Raw genomic sequence first — 24,974 nt, 5'->3', positions numbered from 1 at the left:
CTTCTGTGGCATTATAGGCTTTAAATGTATGTTATACTGTGCACCCAGAGGGTAAGTTAGGGTTAGGGAGTCACCCCTAGTAGGATTCACTGTTATTATCACTCTGTTTGCAGAGGTAAATATTGGTGGATGCTAGGCAACTATGAACATTCAAACAGAGACTTCAAGAAGTAAGAATGAAACAAACACACACGTTTCATATTCCTGAATAAGCTGATAAAGGTGTATAAACGCCACTTTTAAAACGTGACAAAGCGAAAAGCTAGCATACTTTCCCTTTCCAAAATAAAAAGTCAATAGGACACCCACTTGACTCGCAAAAACACTCCTTGTGAGGAGCAAGTAGTGCTCTCTCTCTCTCTCTCTCTCTCTCTCTCTCTCTCTCTCTCTCTCTCGACCTATTTAAAATCAACTCTATAAAACGGTCTGTGTGAGTTGAAACAAAGAGGAAGATGGCAGGGTTTCATCTGATCATGTGATGGCTTAGGGCTTTGGAACCAAGTGGAATGTTTCAGTCTGTATGAGTTTCTTCTCATACAGTCAATCCCTGGCATCAATTTATCATTTCAAGGGACTTTGTAGTAACCCATTTGAACCCATATTTCAGCCAATATCTTCAACACACCCCAGGCAAATACATGGCCACACAGCACAATAGCAAACTGAAGCCTGAAGTCGGTAAAGACATATATTATTTTTGGCTAACCTCTGTGAGATTCACCGCGAGTGAATCCATCATACAATACAAAAACACAACATATTTCAAGCATGTGGTTATTTTAACCGTACCGGGGACAACCCTGCTCGGTCTTTATGCCTCAGCGTCAACAGGGACAGGTTGGGCTGGTGCCTACAGGGAACCACCCAAACAAGCAAGAAAGACACACAAAGAGAACACCACGGTGACGTGCTTTTACTCAATGCTGTCAAGGAAGAGTCAAAACACACAAAGCAACACAGTAGGATGGCTGACTGGAGCATTAGAGAAAACCATCTTGAGAGGCACGTAAACAGTACTCTTTTCGGTGTCAACTGACAATGCTCCTCTCCCTTGAAAGTCAGTGATGATGTATATAGAAGGTGCTGTTGACCTCTTTCTCGGCCGCCTTTGGCCTGACTATAATGACATGCTGCCAGAAAGGGATATTCCAGGGATGGCCATAAACTGTCAAATGAGCTGGCTAACTAGCTCAGATAGATGACATTGCGTCTGCCCTGTGGTTGGTAAGTTTATGGTGGAGCCAACGTTGGCCACAGCTTTTCAGAGAGTTGAATACTCATTCAATTCATCTCATGTGCAATTCCATGCATGGTAAATTTGACTGTTCTCTCACTGTTTATCCTTTGTTCGATAATTAGACGCTTGTGTCCTGCTAGACCTAGACTGTAAGAGCCCAACAGACCTCACAATGCAGTCACACCGGTACCTGCTTGAAATTAGCTCTGGGCAGGGGAAGGGCCCGGTAGGTCGCAGCTGTCTGGTTTGAAAAGGGATCATGAATATTCAAAATTTGTGATCAGGTAGATAAGTATATATATATCGACGAAAGAGAATACGTCGGTAGATAGGCAAAAAATAAAGTGAAAAGAACAAACTAACGTCAAAAAAACGAAATGGTAAACGCACACAGACACATACTGTACATACTGCGGTGAGGCCTCGATATAAATAGAAGCCCACCTCGACTGACCCTGGATCCCCCCAGTATTTACTCATTTCTACAAAGTTCCCCGTAGTCACGCAGAGCTTTGTAAAGCCCAGAACAATAAGCTGAGAATGGGCATCATAAGAGTTAAAAACATCCCAGTGTCAACCTCGCAGAAGAGTGAGGGAGGGGAGGGTTCAGGGGATGAGACTGTATGAGACTAAACGTTCCATTACAAACACGGATTAAAAAATGTCTCGCTGTTCTGCATGACATGCAAGAACAAACAAACTCTCACACACACACACACACACACACACACACACACACACACACACACACACACACACACACACACACACACACACACACACACACACACACACACACACACACACACTACATAAAGCTGAGGGCTAAAGTGTTTTATGACTTAGATAAAACGACAGCAACCTGACTGTCAACAGTGGATGCCCGTACGGCCACATCAACAAGATGGCCTTAATAATAGCTTGGACTTTTTCGCCACCGAAGTACGGGTGCCTAAAATAGACGCATACTCTATAGTTTTATCAAACCAAAGGTTAGGCATCTCGACCCAACTCACGGACAAAGGCTAGCAGACAATATGGGACCTTAAAACTAAGTGTGTGTGTGTGTGTGTGCGTGTGTTTGCAAGCAATACACAAAAGGTACACAACTAATGGTCCGACCCTGGAACAACAACAACAACCCCATTCATAACATTCAAGTCTCTTTGTCTCTTTTCCCTTTCGCCCAGAGCATTTCACCCCAACAATGGAGATAAAAGCAACTGCTTCGCCTCTCAGGGCCTGGTTCTTAAAACTGATGACTAATCCCAAGCCCCACCCGCCTCCCCACAAACAGAAGCATGTGAAGAGAGCCAGGGAGCAGGGTTCTGTCCTCAGCTTCAGCCAGGACTTTAAATAGCTACTTGACAACTAGATGCTTGGTGTTGTATATGAAAATGTGGATGACCTCACCCTTGCACATTAACGAATGAGGGGAAAGGTAGACTGCGTCACATCTCAATTGGAAGCACAAGCCAGGTATCTGGGAGTATTCAGGGACTCAAGAAATGACAGACTTTTTAATGGAAATGTTAATATGGGGCATGACCAGGATTAGTGTAGTTATCAGTAGTGACCATCAAAAGATTTCATCCAACCACAGTATCACTTGTTATAGTAAATCTCTGTTATTTCATGGCCCTTCATGCTTTCATGCAAAGTAAAATGCACTGTCAGTGCGTGGATATACATGTTTTTACTGTCTACTTGCTGAATAAAAACAAATTAAATATTCTTTCAGCAGAGGACGGTCTTTTACTAAGAAACAGCAAAGCAGTGGTTTACTGCTCAGAGCTGTATGAGGGGGCATAGCTTTGTACTGCTCCATGGAGACCAGATCCTACAACAGACCCTCTGCCCAAGATAACATTACCACATGACCCGTTATTCGACCAACAAGCATCTAGACCAATAGACCAACAACATGAGATATAATATCCGACGCATGGCACAAGAAGAGCTTAGGAAATGATCTGCGACTGGCATCTTGTGTGAGGACACAGTTGATGAGTTCTCTGAAAAAGTTTCTTCACTTTCCTTGAAAGTATCTAGCTAGTAGCTACGTTGCTTAAAATATCCAGATTGTCACTCACTCTTGATCCACACACACATTCTACATTAGAGATGTTTATGAGATCATTAGTTGCTATGATCTCGTCAAAAAGTCGTCAAAACGTCCCAAAGCACATCAGTCAGGAAGCCAATGATACTTCAACTGGAAAAAAAACATTGCACAGAACTGTTTTACTTTAACATTAAACTTTCAGGGGAAACTGTGTGGGTACATACCATATGTTTGAGTGTGTGTCCTTTATGTAAAGGTCTCTATGTATCCGAAAGCCTTTGATTCCCCAGTCGTAACTCTAGTTGGTATATACACACTCGTAAACACACACATCGACACACGCCCCAGAAGTGAAAAATCTATTGCCCCACCCACTGGAACCGACCCAATGAGCCAGTGATGCTTAAGCCCCTCCTCCCCTCTCATGCTGCTGAAGAGAAGTCTCTTTATGATTGGACAAGCAGACGGCACAGAGCCCGCCCACTCCTCATAGCAGGCCAGGAAAGTAAATACGCTGCGTTAGTTTCCATGCGTTGAAGAAAACTTCTGGTGGAAACTTGTCATTGCGTGTGTTCAGGGGAAGTGGGAGGGTCCTGCTTTGATAACAGCCTGAAAACGCAGGAAGGGGATATATATATATATATATAAATATTTATATGTGTGTGTGTGTTTGTGTGTGTGTGTGTGTGTGTGAGTGTGTGTGTGTGTGTGTGTGTGTGTGTGTGTGTGTGTGTGTGTGTGTGTGTGTGTGTGTGTGTGTGTGTGTGTGTGTGTGTGTGTGTGTGTGTAGAAAATGCTAGTTGTACAGCAGAAGTAGGGACAAGAGTTGGGGAATCAGGTATAAATGATGACAGGGCAATTACGAACCGAACTAGCAAGCTTTTTTGGCAAAGACAGGGCGTGTCTGGTAGTCTCACTGCTTAGGAATCTAGACTGCAAAGCCACACTGACAGAGAGAGAGCGGGGGTGAGAGGGAGAGGAGAGAGAGACAGAGCGGGAAAAAGGAGAGCAAGAACAGAGAGAGAGAGAGAGAGAGAGAGAGAGAGAGAGAGAGAGAGAGAGAGAGAGAGAGAGAGAGAGAATGTGTCACCATCCAAGTTGCTAGCTATGAATGCTTAAGAGTGAAGTCATGCAAGGGTTAAAAAACATTACACTTTAGAAGTGCTGTTCTTCACTTTACAAGTCTTCAATGTGATTACATTACCGAGATTCAAAGCCAAGAAAGACAGGAAACAGAACTGGACTAGTGCCAAAGTGCTTGAAAAAAATGAAGAAAACAATAATAAAACATGGCAGGACGATATATTTCCTAAGGAAGCACATGAAGACAATGATTCAATAGATTAGTTTAAAGTCACCTAATTTTAAAAGTGGGGTTGCTAGAATATAGCATTTGTCATTAACGTGGAGACAATAAAAATAATGTTGAGAATGGGACACCCCCTTGTGTCTGACATGGTGCAATGCATCTACGTTTGAAAACAGTTAAGGTCAGGTAAGATTAAGAGTAGATTAAATGAAGTGTCGAGGTCAAAATTTCAAAGTTTACTTGTTAGGTGATAGATTGATAAGTGTATGTTTGTGATTGAGGATGGTTAGGGTTTATATAAGTTTAAAGTTTCAACCACCAGCAGTGGTTGAAATTGGGTATTGGGTTAGAGATGGTTGAATGCTAGTTTTTGATTATGGGTGGGTCAGTTTGTCATTAGTTAACAGTTTGTAACCTTCAGGTCAGGGTGTGGTGTGACAAGTGTCTGCGACCGAATAGATAGGAGGAAAAGCAATACATCATGGAAAGTCTGTGTAGTCACACCCATGTGCCACTTTAGTATGTCAGTGAAACTTCCAGTTCCCATAGCAGAGGTCAACAGACTACAATGAGTTGATCTGGATAGCTGACCATACAGATGTTTGAAAGGGGTATAGATAGCAAGTCCATGGTGGATTATGTCATTTTTTCTATGCATATTAATAGATACACATTTTCCACAAGGGTTTGGTAAATTAAAGTATAATTTCATTTACTGGCTTGTTGATCAATATAAATGTATTCAAGGTACCAATCGTATCACCATGAGGAGGTACCCAGACTCCAAATAATGTTAAGTTGTTTCCCGATGAGAGGCAGAGTATTTTATGTGTCCTCGTTCCTCAAACCCTGACGTTGTTTAAAAATACCCTAACATGGACAAGCTATCAGATCCTGGATGACAACAAGGTGTGTGTGTGTGTGTGTGTGTGTGTGTGTGTGTGTGTGTGTGTGTGTGTGTGTGTGTGTGTGTGTGTGTGTGTGTGTGTGTGTGTGCGCGTGTGTGTGTGTGTGTGTGTGTGTGTGTGTAAAATTGCGTCTATACTGTCTGTTCCCATGGCAACATGTTTTCTCTGTTGGCCTTAGTGCCACAATAAACTAGTCCAAGGGAGTGGCCATTCAGAAACTGACTTATTAATAAATGATTAATTGTATGTGTTTGTGATATAGCCTTGCAATCACAGAAAATAACACGTATGCATAATTAAGGATTCGTTTTACATATAAGCAGACCTTTAACCATATGAAACGATAATCTCATATATGATAAACTCAAACATATTTGTCTGCTAGATATACAACTCAGCTCAGATCAAATAAAAGCTTTTACAACCTGTAAACTGTAATTACTCAAGGGCCATAACTCTACTCTGTGATCTTTTCAAATATGATTTACTCGCTGAAAATGATAATACTGGGGGGATCCAGTCATGTGAACACTCCCTCAACTCCATTTGTTCATGTCTTTTGTTCAACTCTCCCGTTAGATTTCATTAATTCGTGAAGCAATAACCCGGTGTAGATGTTGTAGTGTTGGCATCAACACCCAAGGGTTATCTCTGCAGTAAAGCAGGTCTAGGGTTTCTGTAGTACTCATCCAGTACCCTCTCCCATGCTAAAGTTAGCACCGTATAGGCTATCATATGTTCAAAGTTATTCCCTGAGCTACAACAGATCACAGGTCAACACGGAACCATTTCTCACCTCTTGAGAGGCTATGTCTAGCTTATACTATAAATCTCAAAGGAAGATTCAAATATAAATAGAAAACGCAGAGTTGGAGACACATTATCAGATAAACAACCTGTTTGGGGTAGTCAACATTGACGAACAAAAAAACAACACAAATCACCTCCTCATGAATGACCGGACCAACAGCTTCTATCTACTCTCTCTCCCCATCTTGCTACAGCTGCATTCCACCACTGCCCCCTCACCTGTTGCACCCCTATGCCGGATTACAGCGGAATGTAAGAGATAAGAGCATAAGGATTCCTTCATGCTCATATCCCTTTCCATACTGCTCGGACTTTGTGCATTAACAATGGTTTATGAGTACGTCATGGGTGTTACTATTGCATAAGATACATGCTGGAGTCATCAGCTTTTCCTGAAGCACAGCAGACTTGGGAACGATTGTTGTTAACAGACAGTTGTGCTGTCTGACAGCAGCCCTAGTGGCCCTTCCACATGTACTCCTTCAGACTTCTCTACAATATTACATTTTTTACAACAGGAAAAACCTGTTAAATCAGATGAGATAAGTTCACACCAGGCTCAACCTGAACTGAGAGACACACATCCCTGCCAAAGCCGTCAAATGGAAACACAGGTCTTATACATTATGGAGACACAGCAGAAGCACATAACGCAACAACCAAACCGATGCTCGGAAACAGAAAGCACAAGAACACGTGTTCAGCATGTTGATACACACGCTTTATTTCAGACGGTTATGAAAACGCACGGATGCTGCACCCACACAACTGTGGCACACACACACACACACACGGAGGGCACGCACAGGCCTTAATGGTCTGAGGGGGTTCGGTGGGGATTATGTTTGCTGTTTGCCTTAACATTTTAGTGGACACACTGTCAGGCAGTGCCTTAAGGGTAGGGTTTAGGTATTGGTGGTGGTGAGTTAGGTCCCCCCCTTCTGTAAGCGTCTTTGGGTCATTGAAAAGCGCTATATAAATATAATGAATTATTATTATTATTATTATTGATAATTGCAATGTTTGGCAAGTGCTGCCAATCACACAATGGAGAATTATAATTATTGACCACAATATAAATTGTTCAAAATATATATTATAATATGTATTCTAGAACCTGTTTGGTTCTCTATAGTTTCTTAAATGTTGTCTCTTTTTACTAATATAGGTTCACATTTGACCGATGATCTGACCATAAAAACAAGCCCTGGTGATATAAGCTCATAACCAACGTTTTCTGGAGCCAGTCCAAGTGAGCCATGCTTATATGTGCATACGTGTTCTTCTCCTTACAGCCTAGAAGAGTAGAAACAGAGTTGACAGGGAAAGCTGATAACTGTGGCACTATTGCCAGGCCTGTCATCGTTAGACATTATTGTACGAGGTATGTGTAATCTAGACATGTTTCCTTAGTGGACGTTTCCTGTAAGCCAAACATCGAACAGTAGAGGAATGTTGTCATTTGGGAGACATGACCATTAACTGAAGGTACAATCAAGACACAAAACCTTCTCCTGGGCTGTTTAAGGTACTCATTTACCCTTCTAACTCCGCTGATGGTGGAGGTAACGTTTTCCTTGACAAATATACACTTTGGAAAGATTCAACCTAAGCTTGGATACTCCGATACAGTAGCAAACAAATCCACAAACCCAAGTTTATATCTGTTTAACTGTGTGAAGTCCCCACGCTGCCCTTTCACAATAAACCTCTTGTCTCTACATGACACTATAACTCTGTGCACACTGTGCACGGTAATACACAAATAATAAGTCTGACCGAGAAGTCCTCACATTCCTCGTCTCCTCTCAGCCCAGCAGAGAGCCTGAGAGAGAGAGAGCAAGGGAGAGAGAGAGAGTGAGACAGGGAGTCACAGAGAGAGAGAGAGAGAGAGAGAGAGAGAGAGAGAGAGAGAGAGAGAGAGAGCAAGGGAGAGGGAAACAGAGAGAGAGAGCAAGACAGAGAGGGCAAGAGAGAGAGAAAGAGAGAGACAGAGAGAGAGAGAGCAAGGGAGAGAAAGAGAGTGAGACAGGGAGACAGTGATACAGAGAGAGAGCGCAAGAGAGAGAGAGAGAGAGAGAGAGAGAGAGAGAGAGAGACAGATAGACAGAGAGAGAGAGCAAGAGAGAAAGAGAGCCAGACAGACCGGGATAGGAGAGGGAGAGAGAGCGCAAGAGGGAGGTGGTGGTCTGACTTGAAACACTGCCAAAAAAGTCTACCCTCTGACGTGCCTTCCCGTATAAGTCCTTTTGCTAAACTAACAAAAACACATTCCAACTTGCAGCAACTCTGTGATTTTAACAGTTGCAAATAAGAAATTCAAAACAAAGCCTTTCTTTATGTATTAACACCAAAGAGAACGTTCTCCTCAAGACACTCCAGCACAGCAGGACTTGAACATGATGTTCTGATAACAACACGAGACTGAGACCGGGACAGACCGACATAGGGACGGAATCAGACGGACACATACACACACACACAGACACACACACACACCTGCTGCTCCACGGCCACGTCCAGGAGGTCCGGGTTGTCCCGGTTGGGACCCCGGATCCAGCTCAGTATCTGGCCCATGTCAGCTGTAAGTGTTCCTCCCGCAAGTATGATCCTCTAACTCTGCTGTGTCCGCTGCAGCGTGCTCCCCACACACACACACACACAGGGTAGGCTGGGCGGGGAAACTCCCAGGGTGGGTGTGGTCAGGGAGCCGTGGCAGCGGGGCTTACACATGATTGGTTATTAGGGTTGGGCTGTAAAGTCTCTGGGCTATAAAGGGAACAGGGTCACCCCACTCACACCGACACCCACGTAGACTAGGGACCACATCTGGGACAATTCTCATTGTTAACGGATAGGTCTGCTACTGGCACCACACACACACGCACACAGACACACACATACACATACCTATGTGTATACAATTGCATATGAATGCAAACCTACATATAATGCATAAGCACAGTGAATCTGACTCGTCTCTTTCTTCAGAACGAAATATTAAAAACAACTTTTCCAATCAGACCAACCCTGCCCCACATTTTGGCTCACATGCTCTCCAGTCTCTAGTACCCCCCAAGGGAAGTCACAGCAGTCAGATATAAGTTTTGCAATCTGTGTTGACACAAGGGAAGGGCCATGCAGATAGATACACAGTAGTATCCTATTACAGCTGTATCATCAAGGAGTGGACTTGGGAGTGGACTCTTCTCAATGTCCAAGTGGGATGACTTCTAGACTTTCTTTCCCCCATGGTATTTCAACAGAAAGTTATCTTTGGGGAAATAATTTGGAAAGGACAAACACTTTCATCCAACTATTGAAAAAATGTGCACACTCAACTCTCACTCCCTTTAAAGTTGGAACCAAACCAACCGGCTTAGGACTTGGTCTTTGTGTGAGGGTGATGAGATGAAAATGATTCAATAATTAATTACAATGACAGAGTGGGAAAACAAGAATTAGGGTGTATCCTTTGTGCAGAACTCCCACATCCCTCATATTAACAACAGCCATTGCTCCTTCGGAGACAAAACACATTGTTGACTAGTATGCATGCAACCACCGCCGAAAACACTCAGTGAGCGGAAGGGATTGATAGGAATTGTGTTCTGGAGCTTGAATGTCTCAACAAAGGCAATGACATGGCCCTATGAAGTAGTCAGGAGTTCAGTGTGAAAAGCTGTTCCATGCCTCCTACCACTATTGACTGAAAATAATGTAGGGAAGGTGCAGAGTGCATTACAATTATGGCTGTTGGCAGGCCTCCAGGAATGTTCACCGTTCCCTTTGTCTCTCAGGGTAGCTCTTGGGTGTGGTGATGCAAGTCAGCAAACTAGCGTCTTTGAGTCACGCTCACAGTGTGTATGTCTCCCAAGTGTTAACTCTTTCTTTGTTTTAGTCTACACCCTTTCTTTAATCACCAAGCGCAGGAAAAAGGTGTGTGTGTGTGTGTGTGTGTATCAATTGAATGCCCACCTTGGTGTCAGTATTGTAACACTAACAGGTCCAAGATCTGAGACCCGAAGGTAAGTGGTAAGTGGTAAGTGGTGACTGAGGGGGCTTGGGCTTCACCCCTAATGGCGCATTTCCACTGCAGGGTGCGGAACGGATCGGATCGCAAAGGTGCGGGTCGGATCGCGTTTCCACCGCCAAAAGTGGGCGTGACCCGGACTTTGCCGTACCCGTTCCGACCCCATTCTAGGGACTCCTCCGTTGCGGTACCCAAAACGAGACCAGACGCCTGAAAGGGTACCCTGGAATTCTAGCTACACCCCCCCTCCGTTGATTGGTCGACAGAATCGTCACTTCCGGGTGACGCGGGGATAAAAACAAACAAACAGTAGCCTCAAGGTATTATTCTTTACAATTAACATGTCGCGTAAAAAGCTTGCTTGGGCGAACAAGGAGGTGGAGACGTTCGTCTGCATTCTTGCGGAGGAAGACGTTGTTTACGATGTTTACGTAGCTGCCGCGGCGATTGACATCCGGCCTACCACCAAGGGTACTGTCGGCAGTGGAAACGCGACCTCGGAACTGAGCTGGGCTATACTGCCCCCTCCACCGCACCTTTGCGATCCGATCCGTTCCGCACCCTGCAGTGGAAATGGGGCATAATAAGGGTTCACCTCGCTGTCCCCTTAACGTTGTGATATATACTGCCGGTGCTATATTTAACCTCAGCAGTAACTCATCTAGTCAACTTCTACTAAGTAGCGCATGATACAGGTTGTGATAGAGGTTGGGTGGCAGCTGCAATGTGACATGGCAGTGGCCCCGCAGAGGAAGACATCTCTTACAGAAGCAGTGACAGGATTCAAAAGTACACATCTAATAGACTCTGAGACAGCGACGTCACAGGAACACATCAAAGGGAGTGATGCAAATGTTTGGTAGGAAGAGTTTTATACACGACAGTTCATAATTGACGCATATATTAACCTTCGAACACGAAGGTACATTTATGGTATTTACATGACATAACAATAGGCTAGGCTTTTTAGAAAACTATCTGATTTACAATATGTCTTTGTCCAGCTGAAAGTAAAAAGAAAAGCAAAAATAACAAAATAAAATGACCATGCATTTCACATTCCAAGAGCTGACAATGGGACCCGCCCCTGTAAGAGGCACACCTTAAGGGTGCAGGACAGCCCTTGTTGTTGCCTGTAGAACGAGCTATTGCACCCTGGTAAAACACGTGCAGCTGAGCTCTTCATCTGAGGTACTAATTGGGGATGAGTTTGATTGACTTAATTAAAGATGACAGCTCCATCGTTAAGACACACATAATCACACAACGAGTATGATAACTGCTATTTCTGGTTCATTATGTGTGCTAAACTAGGGCTAAAAAGACATTTGACTGGTCATTTGTATCGATTGCGTCTCTAGTCCGGGGACGAATGAGAACAGAGTCTGACACCTCGTGGAGCATGACACAGAGCTGTCTGGAAACTCCCTTTTGATCATTTTCTGTATGGTTTAGATTCATCTTTCGAGTACATAGTATATGTAAATAAAAAAATGTGAATATTATTAAAGATGTTATTAAAATTGTGGAATATGTTATTAGAGGTTTGAACGTTTTTTTGTTATAGGCTACACCATCATATTACTCATACTAGGGACCAATACTCATAGGGACCAATACAGAAGTACTAGAAAGTTGAGATGCCAGTAGAGGACACTAAAAAGCGACATGTGTGTGCGCACATGTTGTACGCATTAGCAGTACATACGACTGCAGGTGTAACTGGACCCCTGGCAGGACCGAGGCTGGGAAGCTCTATTATTAGGTCCACACTAATTCTGTCAAGCTACAACTCTCATGAGCCTATAGGTGAACCACACAACCTGCTACGATCAGCTACAGGTTGTACCAACATTTTGAGCAATACAACTATTTGATTATATGATTTGATGGGAAGCTGTTAAATCAAATTCACAGCATTACATAAAATCACACATGATTAATACCCTTAAAATGTATGGTACAAACCCCATAACAAGCATATTTATGTATTTTATATCTTACAGATAGGTAAGAAAATGATAAGAGAATATTAAAAATAAGTACTTTCTGTGGTACTGGGTGTTACCCAACAACACACTTACCTATTTTAACTCCAACTTGCAATTTCAACTCTAGATCTACTTATAGGGATCTAAAGACAATAATTGTTAAAGTTTGTATTAATTTCACCAAACATGTTTATAGCTTTATACAACATCTGTTTCATTAATGACTTGCTGATTCACTTGCCGTTGTCCCCACTAGAAGGCGCCCCGTACAAATCCAACCATGCCATCCATTTTGGTATGAAATATCCTTTCAAATGCAACCAAAACTCCAAACCCCTATTGTTGTATTTCCTCAAATAGGATTTTAAAGTTTGAATTGGTAATTTAGACAACACCAATTGTGCAATCGTTGTCAATAGCAACATATGTGTTATGTAGGAACGTTATGCCATAGAGTATAGCCACTTAAAAAGGGTAGGCCAACTCTATAAGGGATTTTCTCTTTGCGATGTTCAAAGTTTACATGCATACATTTAGCAGGGGTAGAGTGAGTACCTTAACAGTAGAAGACAGACTGGAGTAGTAGTTTAGTCTGCTATTCGCATGGCCATCTCCTCTATGCTACAACGCCACACAAAACAACAACAAAAACAGTTGTTTTTCTTTCGGTTTATAAAACAACTATAACGTTTTTAGGTTACTTCACTTACATAATGCAAACATTTAATCAAAATAAATATATTCTAGACTGTAGCCAACAGTGTACTCCTTTATTCCAGTTTAAAACCAATTGGCAACAAAGTGTACACTATAGCCTAATTATAAGTATGCGTCTAAACTTAAAAAATGACATGGAAGTAAACATTGATTAATTACATTCGATGAATAGTTTCATAACTCATCTAACTTTTTTAAATCCTAACATGTAACGCCAGAGGGACTTATTATAAGACGGGTTAAAAAAAAAAAAAGATGGCAAATATCCATGTACTCACAGTGCTCATCCAATACGCAGCGTAGGCCATTGTGAAAGAGAGGCGAATCAATAAAAAACTGTATGGAGTCCTGAACTCACATTCCCACCTCTCCGGTTCTCTACGAATACCACTCTGTGCCACTCCCAGGCCAGCTAAAGTAGTTCTACAGCAGATAGATACTCTACACAGATAACGTTCAGCCCTCTGAGATGACAACCACAGGCAGCAATCGCTTTGTTGAAGTTATTATTACTGCAGTTGATCTAAGTTGATCTCTTCCGCCTCAGGCAAGACTATCTAGTAGCCTAGAGTTGGACCAACCCTGGCACATTTGGGTGATGGGTGCAACAATTGGAGCATTGCGCAATTTCTGAAGAAAACACTCCCTAGTTTTGGCTTTCCCCCCCCACAATGTTTTTTTCTTTTTAAGCAAACTGGCATCCTGGAAATGTTGTCTACCAACTTACACATGTATTTGGTTCATTTGTTATGGGGATGCTTGATCTATGGGGATTTGAACAAGGTGTGGGCATCGCAGTAAATGGCTCGATGCTCGATCAAAAAAGACAATCGATTAGATACATGCAATATTAACATGCGTGCATGACGTTAGCAGGAAACCAATATCTTTAACATACGACAGAACACTTCTCACTCACTCAGTTTAATACAAAACGTATGAGTAAAGTTACCTCGGTGCTTTTTTTGTGATGTCCATGACTTCTTTTTTTGTGGGGCATCTCTGCGGGTGGGTAGGCCAACTACGACGACTATACAGATTCCCAGGTCGACTACCTTCGCTCTGCTCGAGATAGAGTTTACTTGCCAATGCCTACGCCCGATTTTCTCTTTAGCGCAAAAATGCCCCTCCCGCTGGAGCAGAGTAGTTTCTAGATCGTTGAATGTAATAGGCTATAAGTGTCCGCAGACACAATATAGATACCAAACGTAACTATAAGTGTAAACATGAGATGGCATGGCACAAGTGATAGGCTCCTCTTAAAACGGTGCCACTTCTACAAAAAAACGATGTATGCTTGTGAAGTGAACATTGCCTTTGAAAGTGAGATCAACGACTAAACTAACTAGTCGGACACTTCTGTCTGACTCTATTATGTTAGCAAGATTTGTTGTTTGTATTTTCCAGGCCTACATGTATGGGGTGGAGAGGATAACATTGTTGAAGTCGGCAGTGCGGGGTCCTTATATGTAGTTACGTGGTGCAAAACTGGATGTGTGTGTTTTGATTACAGTTCCCCAGACCCCCGCCACTTCCCAGGAATTGTTGAATCACCAGCGCATACTGTGTGGTCACTGGTCAAGTCCCACTAGATCAGTGGTAGAATAGTGTACCCCGGTGGAGAAAAGCGGTACTGCCACATGCACTTGCTATATAAAAAAATAATAATAATTGCAAATTAAAATGTTGTTTACCAATTACATATTTCTTTGGTTGATTTCGTAGTCCATTCCAAGTTGTGCTTGATTTAAATAAAGCTTAAATCAAGCACAACTTGGCACAACCTGTAGAACCTGTAAATGGGTCGATCGAAATACATCTATCGATTAGATTCGTGCAATATAAACATGCGTGCATGACGTTAGCAGGAAATACAATAACTTAACGATACGACAGAACACTTCTCACACAGTTGAATACAAATCGACGGATGAATAAAGTTACCTCCTTGTTCTTTTTGTGATGTCCATGACTTCTTTTTTTGTGTGGCATCTCTGCGCGTGAGTACGACTGTCCTGATTCCCAGGTCGACTACCTTCCTTCTGCGTGGGGTAATATTTATTTGCCAATGCCTACGCCCGATCTCTTTAGCGCAAAAATGCCCCTCCCGCTGGAGCGTAGTAGCCTAGTTTCTAGATGGTTGGAGGTAATAGGCTATACGTTTCCGCAGACACAATATTTAAATGATAGGTGGATATCCAACGCAACATGAGATGGCGCAATGGGCAACGGCTGCTCTTAAAAGTTATTGTGAAGTGAATGTCGCGTCGCTTTTGCAAGTGAGATCAACGAATACACTTGTCAGACATTATATCTGACTCAATGTAGATTATGTTAACTAGATTTGTTTGTATTTTCCAGGCCGACATAAGGGGTAGAAGTTAGATGATTACATAGTAGCCTAGAAGTCGGACGTGTGGGGTCCTAATAGTTACGTGCGACACTGGATGTGTGTTTTGGTTCCCCAGGGCCCATCCCACCACCCACGAGTTGTTATATCGCCAGCTCAAACTGTGTGACAATTTCCCCCTGGTTAAATGATAGAATGCTGTCCTTTAGTGGAGGAAGGCGGTACTGCCTTATTCACTTACTTAAAAAAAAAAAATCCTATAATAATGATTTGATACTGTCTATGTACTTAACCAGGGACTAACGACCAGCGATTATCCAATGAGTTGCCACTACAATTAATTATAACATTTTACCCTATGCCTTGTTTGTATGTGCCTGACCACAAATGAAGTTCCCTCACGGGAAAAATAAAGTTCTTTGAATTTGAGCTTTCATTGTTTTTTTCCAAGACCTAAAGCTAATTTAGTCATTGATGCAAAATAAACTTCATAAATGACAGCTTTGTTTAGACAGTAAAGGATGATTGCATAACATTAAACTATATAGATAATTGGGAGAAAAGTGAAACCCTTGACTAAATGACCGTTATAACTCTGCATTACAGTAAGTCCCTTGAATGTTTTGGTAGCTTGCATAACTCACATCCAATATGAGTCATTTCTTTAGTCCTAATTAGTCTGTAGTTTGCGCTCTGGTTGGTTGGGCTGATTGTGACAGTAGTCACCAATTAGAGAGATAAATTTGCATGCCACTTATTAATAACTTGAATCTATGCCATTTTTTGGAAAAGTTTGAGGTATTAATAAACTCCTTTTCATAGCTGCTTAGTGTAATCCCCTAGTAATCGCTGCCACCCTTTTCTATCCTTTGTAAGGACAGAAAAGATCAACGATGCAAGAGGACAATTAAGAGCTTTAAATTCATAAAGTCACCAAATGCACCCTTCAATGCACCCTTTCAGCCCTGCACCCTTCCTGGTGCAGGGCTGAAAAATTTAGCCCAAGGCTACAACCAATTGTTCAGGGGGACGAATTGTGGATGGAAGAAAAATGAAATCAAATAATTACACGTCCTGGTGAAAACCCAAAGATGTCTGTCTGGTTACCCTTTTTACTGCCTGATAACAGGACGAGCCCCGAGAACCACAACAGCCACAGATACTAAACATAATGTCCAACTATCCGGAGAAATGTCAGTCCAGATGACACTGGGTGACATTTGGGAAGCGTCAGTGAACCAGATGATATTCAGGGAGCTCAGAGCTGTTCATAATTAAACCAGCTTTCTTACATAGGCCTACAATCTGTTAGCATTTCCTCAATCGCACACACACATCGTGTCACCTATGGTGCTGCTAAAGAAAATAATACACTGGCTTTTTACTAAAGTGACGTGTTTTCTCATTTTAGAATAAATTCATAGTGTGGTATTCCTAGCAGAATTATAAGATAATATGGGGTGAATATTATATTAGCGATAAGAACAAACTCTGTTTTTTTGGTGAACAAATGTTTAGGTGCATGAAAACTTCATTAAAGAAGTTAAACCTTGTCACGAGAGCATGTTACCCCTTGTAACCCTTGCATATTGGTTCCATGCTGGACACTTTCATTTAGCAGCAAACGGCATCCATCATCCAACCGTATCAATCTATATATTAATTCGGCTAGGGCTGTTTGTGTTTGAGATTGCAACACACATCATGCATGCGACCACTGCTCATCGGCAGCCTCGTTCAAAGGCAGCGGTTGGCATGACAACCACATTCTAACGGCGCATCGTTGGCGGCGGTGAGCTGCCTGCGTGGCTCTTCAGACGGCAACGCTGTGAAACACTGCTGAGGGCTTACGATCCGGCCCAAGACCACTGGCACGTATGTCATGTGCGAATACGCCGTACAATGGAGAGTGAACCTGTGACGATACAATGTTGACATTACGTCGACCCAGTGTCATGCATGTTAATGCATTCATATTTCCACCCGTCGAGGGGGCATAACAAAGGAGGGGGAGGGGGGTGTTAGAATAATCAGATGTTAGCCGATGGTTTTTGTCTTTAGTTGCTTGATCTTCTTGTCCATGTCATGGTGGATGGTCCTCTTTACTAGGCGTTTGGCTCTTTGTTACTTGTGAGTAAGACCTGCAAAAAAACAATCGGGTTCCCTGATGTGCAGGGCTGTCCTACCCCCTCCAGGGTGATTGCTGCCCTGCTGCTGACGTCAATGGGTAGCTATTCCATGACTCCCATCTTCCCACACTGACCAGATCGTGTGTATGTGCGAGTGTGTTTGTGTGTGTGCGCATGTGTATGTGTGCACATGTGTATGTGTGCACATGTGTGTGTGTCAAGTCAAGTCAATTTTTATTTAAACAGCCCTTAAACAAAATTACAGTCTCAAAGGGCTTAACAGGCTATATATTTATGACACACCACTAACTCTAGCCCCCCAAAGGGCAAGAAAAAACTCCCTTAATTAACAAAAAGATCTTCATAAGGAACGCAGAGTGGGGGATCCCTTCCCCAGAGATGGTAACGAGTGCAATGGTTGCCATCATTTACATACATACAGGGCCGTGGCACCAAATCCTGGGCCCTGTATACAAGAGGTACTGATGCCCCCCCCCCCTCTGCCTTGGGCCCCCCCAGGACTGCCTCACTTTCCCCCGCAGTCCGTCGGCCCTGCATACATAGTAGGGATAAAGCCAACATTTTAGAATCTTCGAGGGATCAAATATTGTTGACACTGATGGGGTGCTGGCCGGTGAGCAAGATGGTAGCCGTTGGGGGAGTCCACACATCCAGTCACATTCACCCCAGCACACTTAAAGAGACAGAGATTATGGTTAGATAGGGCAGGGTGGACAGGTAACATGTCGGCCACCTCTAATCTAGTGCCTATCAGCATCAGGGTTAGGTCAATGCCGGCCAATCCAGCTGATAGAGGGCTGAGAGGCACTCCAATAGGCGCCAAACAACGTCCTTCCAATGCAACTTTTCAGTTTTCTCAGCAATCTCCTTCCCTGATTACAGGTGGCAGACTATTCTATAAATAGGCCGCTTGATAGGAGAATGCTCTGGTTCCTACTGATTACTTTTCAACCTTTGGAATTGATAGAAGGCAAGCTCGAGAAGGTCAATAAGGAATAATCAGGTCCTTCAGGTAGGATGGTGCTGAACCGTGCAGGGGTAAGTAGAAGCACCTTCATTTCTCAAATGGCAGTTATTGGGAGCAAAGGAAGAGAGGCGAGAAAAGGAGTAATATGCTCACATTTTCGGTAATCTAGTCTAATCAATATAAATGTGTGGCTTAGCGTCTCTGCGGATAACATTGGTCTGATTTGAGCAATGTTCCTGAGATGAAAGAATGCAGCTCCGGTGAACTTTTTGAAAGCATTGGGTCAAACAAGACATCAAGACGTTTGACACAGGAATTTTGGAGGGTTACAGTGTGATGTCATAAATTATGTTCGGTTTTGCTTTGGGCAAATGACTATCAGCTTGGTTTTCCCTATAGTTACCTGCAATTCGTTTTGGGACATCCATCTTTGAGTTGCAGTGAGGCAAGATTCAACATTCTGGATATTGGAGGAGTTTTGTGAAGCTTATTTCTTTAGCCGCGAATAATATCAGCAAGAGGAAGCATGCAGATTTCAAAGAGCAGTGGACCATGTACCGACCCTTGGGGAAGGGTCGGTTTTGATTTTGAGTCTTCGCAGAGAACAAATTGTGTTCTATTTGTGTGAACGGATCGAACCCAGAGAAGAGCAGAACCTCTGATGCCAACATAGTGCTCAAGACGATGATGTAGAAGACTATGGTCGTCGTTATGTCAAATGCCGTACTGAGGTGAAGCATAACCAGCAGGGAGCTTCCATTGCTGTCCTTGCTAAGGAGAAGCGAGAGAGAAAAATAAGTTTACGACTCTGCTCACAGCAGTTTCAGTGGAGTAGAAAGTCCTGAAACCAGATTGACAGGATTCAAATAAGTTCTCCATCATCAGGTGATTGATGATTTGGTCAGCTGCAATTCTTTCCAGTACATTAAAAAGGAATGGAATGGTTAGATTTGGAACAAAAGCTGCTGGGTATTTCATGGTCTAAGCCAGGCTTCCTGAGTGGAGGTTTTATCACAGCAGTCTTAAAAGAGGAAACTCTTCCAAATAAACAAGGAAAGTTTATGAGGTTGAGCATAGCAGGTCCCACATTTTGAAAACGTTCTTTAAGAACCTTTGTTGGGAGGTTGTGGATTTAGATGGTTTAGATGCTTTCGTTAGTTTTGCAAGTTCATCCATGAAGATTGTGCTGAGGTACAGGAAGGTTGCTTCAGGGAAGACAAAGAGAGACATGTGGGGATGATCTTGTAGGATGTTTAAGATGAAGAATAGGGGAAGGATCTATTAATTTTCTAATTGATATAATTCTTTGTTGGAATACCATGAAGTTTCTTTCCAAGTGGGAGGAGCCTACTTTCCTAGGCTGTTTTGACGTCAAACCTTTTTTAAGACACTGGACTAGTTGGCGTTTTAAGATGTAATTTATTCAGTTTTACCGACGTGCAGGCTATCGTGCCATGCAAGATGAAAGACTTCAGGTTTAGTTGAGCTCCATTTGAGTTCTAGTTTTCTGCAACTGCGCTTCAGGGTGCAAGTGTCTTCAAAGGCGCTGTTTTTTTTGTAGTCAGCTTTTTACCAATAAGAGGAGCAGCCGAGTCAATGGGCAGTGTTGAAGTCAGTGAGACTATCCATAGAGCCTCTAAAGTGAAGGGGCTAACTTATCTGCTATGGCTAGTAGTTGCAGGGGTGATCCAGTGTTTCCCCTAGATTTTTTATAGCAGTGGTGCTGTGAGTTGGTAACCTAGCAACGCTGGGGGTCCTGGGGCAAGAATTGTTTTTTTCTTTTAAATGGTTACTTCTGGTGAGATTTTTTGGGAACAATTTACAGATTAAGCTTCCAAATATGACATAAAAACCGACAGAGTGAAGTTATCTGCTGAGACCAGATCATTGTGCAAATGTGCCTTTAACTTGGCAGAATTTATTTTTTTTTTTTTTGCCGTGGTGCTGACAATCCTGCAGCGGTGGAGCGCATATAGGGGAAGCACTGGGTGATATGACGACAGCCGGCCGGTCGTCGTGGGGAGGGATACCAACACCTGAAGGTGAGCAGGAAGTTGTCAGATAAAGCTGAGGTATAGGGTGAGATAACCAGGTCTGAAGTTTGGACACCACGGGTCAAGACAAGGTCCAACTGGTTTCCACCATTGTGGGTGCTGGACATGCGGTTTGACGCAAAACATGTCTGTAACAGACAAAGAAACCTTCAAAAGAGAAAGAGACACATGAGTGTTGAAATCCCTAATAAGCAAAACTTTGTCCGAATATATTACAAGATCAGCTGCAAATTCAGAAAACTCATCTACGAAAAGCAGATACTGGCCCGATGGGGAAGTAGCCAAAAATAAAGAATCTGGATTGTCTAAGAGGAATTTAGGAGCAGAAGGCAAGCCCCTCGAACGATGTGAACCTATATAAAATATTTTTATTTTTTTTGGGCTTTACGGAGGAGGTTTGAGTTAGATATGAGGGCCAATCCACCACCTTTTAAGGATTCTGAAGATAATTGTGAGCCAACATATAGATGGAGTATCTTCATTAAATGGTAGATCTATGTCTGTTTTTCACCAGGTTCCACCTAGACCCTGGATATCTATATTATTTTCAACAATTAAATCCTGTACCAAGAGACTTGATATTAAAAGATAATCATGAAACCTTTTGTGAGCTCTTCTTGTTTATTATTGCAAGAGGGTTGGTGAGATATCTGCAGATCTAAGGCTAGCTTCGCCTGAGGGTTTTACACCTTGAGATAGTACAGGGCAGGGACATGCTACATAACCCTTACTAACTAGCTTAGTGAACCCACCGTACGGTTCCAATTACAATAGCAGCAGGCTAATGGTTTTCTTTCTGCTTATTAACCCTATGAGGCTGCTGGTGCAGAAGTCCTTTCACTCAGGAGGATATATGGCTGAGTTGGTTCATCCCTGTATGAGCAGAGCTAAAGAGTTGCATTGTTTTTCTAACCTATCTGGGAGAGGCTGGCTCGAAGACAACCCTGTAATGAAGAGGAAGGCAATAATCTTTGAGACATCTCCAGAGATGGGCTGGCAAAGATTATTGCCTTGTGCGTTTTTGTGTATATGTGTGTGTGTGTGTGTGTGTGTGTGTGTGTTTTTGTGCGTGTGTCTGGGTACGTGTGTGTTCTTACATGTGTGTGTGTGTTCCTCCCTGTGTGTGTGTGTGTGTGTGTGTGTGTGTGTGTGTGTGTGTGTGTGTGTGTGTGTGTGTTCTTACCTCTGTGTGTGTTTGCGTGTTTGTGTGCGTGCGTGTGTGTGTTTGTGTGTGTATATGTGTGTGTTCTTACCTGTATGTGTGTGTGTTCTTACGTGTGTGTGTGTGTGTGTGTTTTTGACAGGTGCATTCACATCCTTCATTGTGTATGACAATTCAACATGCAGCCCCTGCCAGCAGCCCTCGTAACTCCCAGACAACGTGTTGTGTACTCATGCAGATGGAATGAGAGTGCTTTGACCCATTGTTTAATAGCAAAGTGCCCGATTGTTCCATCAATACAGTGAAGGGAATTATAACATTAGATGTCAATAGACATTAGAATGATATGGTTTTTCAGTGTTTTTTCAGCAACCAATTTTGCGTTGAATTGTTGTCATTATTGGTTAGTATTACTATTATTATCATTATAATTTGTATTATCATTCTTATTATTAGTTATTATTTATTTACATATGTATATGAATGTATAGGTCGATTATTTATATTCTTCTGTATTCATTTATGGTAATTTGCATTTGTTTGTAATGTATCTGATTTATATTTATTCATTTCGATGTATTAAATGAGGGATAGGCCCAGAGCCTGCATCGTCCTGAAGGATGTAGTGCATGACTCATTTCGACACTTGTGAGATCAGTTTCCCCAGGAGCACAGCTGTTACTGGAATCAGTGGAGAACAATATTGTGTGGTTCAATTTAAGGGACATTAAGGGCCACTCTTGCTGGGTCCAATTTAGACTCAATGGTCACAGTGTTTCTTGTTACGTTTCAAAACAGCCCAAAAACAATTATTTGTAGCCTGATTTTATGGCATGCATAAACCACCTGAAATCGAATTATTGTGTTGGGATGGGGAAAAGACGTGGTGGGTAGGCTATGTTTAACGTGAAATAGGTTTCCTCAATCATTATTGAAATACAAAAAAAAAAACGATCACCATAGTGGTCTACGTCTATGGATTGATTTGGTTATGTGTGCATAGTGTAACCTTCCTCTGCCACCACACAAGGAGCGATGTGCGTCGGAGCTGACTCGTGCATGTCATGGTGAATGACGCGCGAGCACCGACACATCATCAGCAGAGCGCCCTCCGAGAGGCGAACAAACACCGTTCACTCGTCGCGCTTTCCTACTTAAGCATCTCTCAGTCTCACGGTGATGCTGCTATAGTTTTAGGGAAAAGCCGCATGTAAGAATCTATACAGATGATGCTGATGATAATAAACAACCCTATACATTCCCATTCACCCCCCCCCCCCCCCCCCCCCCACACACTATTTAGGCGCCCAGTGGAAAATGTATTCCCACATCATTAGTCGCTCCGAGTCCCTGGAGCACCCCCCACCCCCCCCCCCCCCCCCCCCCAACCAGAGACGCACACACACATACACAGGTGTAGGCTCCGCCAAGCTGACGTCAGAAGGACTTTGACGTGTACACTTTGCCCCCCCCGCCCACCACGACCCATCCCTGAGGCACCTCTTCCCTTATTGGAGCGAGCATCCACCGCCGAGCAGTGTCCCGTTCCCTCCATCACTTCAGGTTGTGTCTTGAGGAATAATTGTGTAGATTGTTGTTTTTCTTTGGCAAAAAAGAAAACGAGAGGAGGGGATTTGATCATACATTCCGTTCAATGTTTGGTGTCATAGCCTAGCTGTTTGTTTGTTTTTTGGTGAGCATCTGGGCTATTCGATACATTTTTCTTTAATCCGATATTTTCTTGGGAGATGGAAATGAGATGTCGTCCAACGGTGATGTGCTGCTCTGTGTTCGCGATGCTGTGCGCTACGATGGTCCCCCGGTCCGCGGGTCTCTCCTACGGGGACAGACAGTACCTCAACGAGTGGGCTGTGGAGGTCCCCGGTGGACTTCGCGCTGCCGACACGATCGCCAAAGAACTGGACTACGAATTAGTCCGACAGGTAGGCTAGACTTCCGCCAACCGTCTGGGTCATTCATCTAAACAGACAACGTCTCATGTGTTTCTTTATGAATACATGTGATTGATCGAATGTCGTCGTCTCGACGCCGAGACGAGAGTCTACTGATGGAAATTGGCATGCAATTGAGTTGTTGTTATTACAGTTAAATAGCCTTCGTTAAACCATGTCACAAAATGTCCAACCCAAAAAAGCAGCATTCATGTCCGTTTCCATCTGTAGGCCTATTTGTGTTCTTTTTTTATTAAGGACTTTGAATTTTAGATTTTAGACTTTTTTTGCACTACAGAACTTTAAGTTTCCTTTGATTTATTAATTGCACTAATTGACGGACACGACTGTCTTCAACGTGGCTTCCTCGACGTAGGCTTATGAGTCGCACTAAACTAGTTGAATCAATCTATAACTAAGTATGCACACATATACACACCGTATTTACCCATAATCAAACATTTTGTATTTGTATTTTATTATTTCCTGTCCTTTTTCCCCAATGAATTCCCAGCATTGTTTGTATAAGACCAATGCAAACATACTAGGTTTTCCCTCGAGCTAAAAGACCACTTAATTAATTCAGATGCACCTGTGGCACTGAAAACAATGGTCAATGAGTAACTGAGCTGCTTCCAGGTATCATGGAAACCAGGCACCTGGCATGCATCTTCTGTAGACTGCACTTACATCACCATTGATTTGGAAACCTAACAGAGTAAGACAAAATATCAGATTTTCTACCAGATCACCTGGGTTCTAACCAATAGGGAAAATGAGCTCAGGGACTCTCCTCTTTTGAAACAAAACCCAGCGACAAGGCAAAATTGCTCTTTAAGCCGAGAGACAATGAAGCTTATGAAATGCACTGGTGTGACTGGAAATGCACCGTTTTCTATACTCTGAGTATTAATGTTCAATAGGAATGCATGTTTCGGTGCCCAAAACCCAGATCTATCCGAACCACCGTAATATACATGTTAATACATGTGAATCATGCTAATGTTTTCTGAATACAACAAAGATTCCAGGACTGAAGCCTTCATCTGAATTATTCAATTCTAGATCAATTAATTTGAACGAAAAAAACACAAGGATACACTTTTGTAATCTAAATATTTACACCGTCCAACAATGCAAACATAATCGCTCACCATTCCTTCCTGTGGTTTCAGATTGGGGCCCTGGAAAACCATTTCCTGTTCAAACACCGAAGCCATCCTAGCAGGATGAGGAGGAGTGCCAACCACATCACCAAGAGGCTGTCTG

General features: G+C 42.9%; 2 protein-coding genes and 1 long non-coding RNA gene across 38 annotated transcripts in view; 1 reads left to right on the top strand and 2 right to left on the bottom strand.

The window, feature by feature from the left end:
* The window catches only part of cast (calpastatin), a 35,804-nt gene extending 20,315 nt beyond the window's left edge, over positions 1–15,489 (bottom strand). For 3 of the 36 annotated variants that reach the window (XM_060070141.1, XM_060070145.1, XM_060070157.1), the window contains exons 1-2: positions 13,349–13,663; positions 12,909–12,974 (exon numbers count right to left, since the gene is read on the bottom strand). In XM_060070141.1, coding sequence (XP_059926124.1) covers positions 12,909–12,974; positions 13,349–13,378 — 96 coding nt within the window. In that variant the 5' untranslated portion in view covers positions 13,379–13,663. Of the gene's footprint in view, positions 1–3,526; positions 3,682–8,828; positions 9,001–12,908; positions 12,975–13,348; positions 13,665–14,022; positions 14,239–15,014 lie in introns of those variants that run through there. The other 33 variants (XM_060070143.1, XM_060070151.1, XM_060070160.1 and 30 more) reach the window with 22 other exon arrangements.
* LOC132471115 (uncharacterized) lies at positions 1,931–3,520 on the bottom strand. Its single transcript, XR_009528765.1, has 2 exons — positions 2,348–3,520; positions 1,931–2,248 (listed from the first exon to the last, which is right to left on the bottom strand). It is a non-coding gene; the product is annotated as an uncharacterized LOC132471115 (long non-coding RNA).
* A 7,744-nt stretch (positions 15,490–23,233) lies between the features above and the next one.
* pcsk1 (proprotein convertase subtilisin/kexin type 1) overlaps positions 23,234–24,974 on the top strand; it is a 14,473-nt gene continuing 12,732 nt past the window's right edge. The window contains exons 1-2 of the mRNA XM_060069953.1: positions 23,234–23,696; positions 24,881–24,974. The exon at positions 24,881–24,974 is cut by the window's right edge and continues 10 nt beyond it. Of these exons, the coding sequence (XP_059925936.1) occupies positions 23,502–23,696; positions 24,881–24,974 (289 nt within the window). The 5' untranslated portion in view covers positions 23,234–23,501. The remainder of the gene's footprint in view (positions 23,697–24,880) is intronic.

The sequence above is a fragment of the Gadus macrocephalus genome, chromosome 13 (assembly GCF_031168955.1).
Source record: "Gadus macrocephalus chromosome 13, ASM3116895v1".
Lineage (NCBI taxonomy): Eukaryota > Metazoa > Chordata > Actinopteri > Gadiformes > Gadidae > Gadus > Gadus macrocephalus.
Note: the sequence above shows the minus strand (reverse complement) of the source record. Positions and strands in the feature narration are given on the sequence as shown.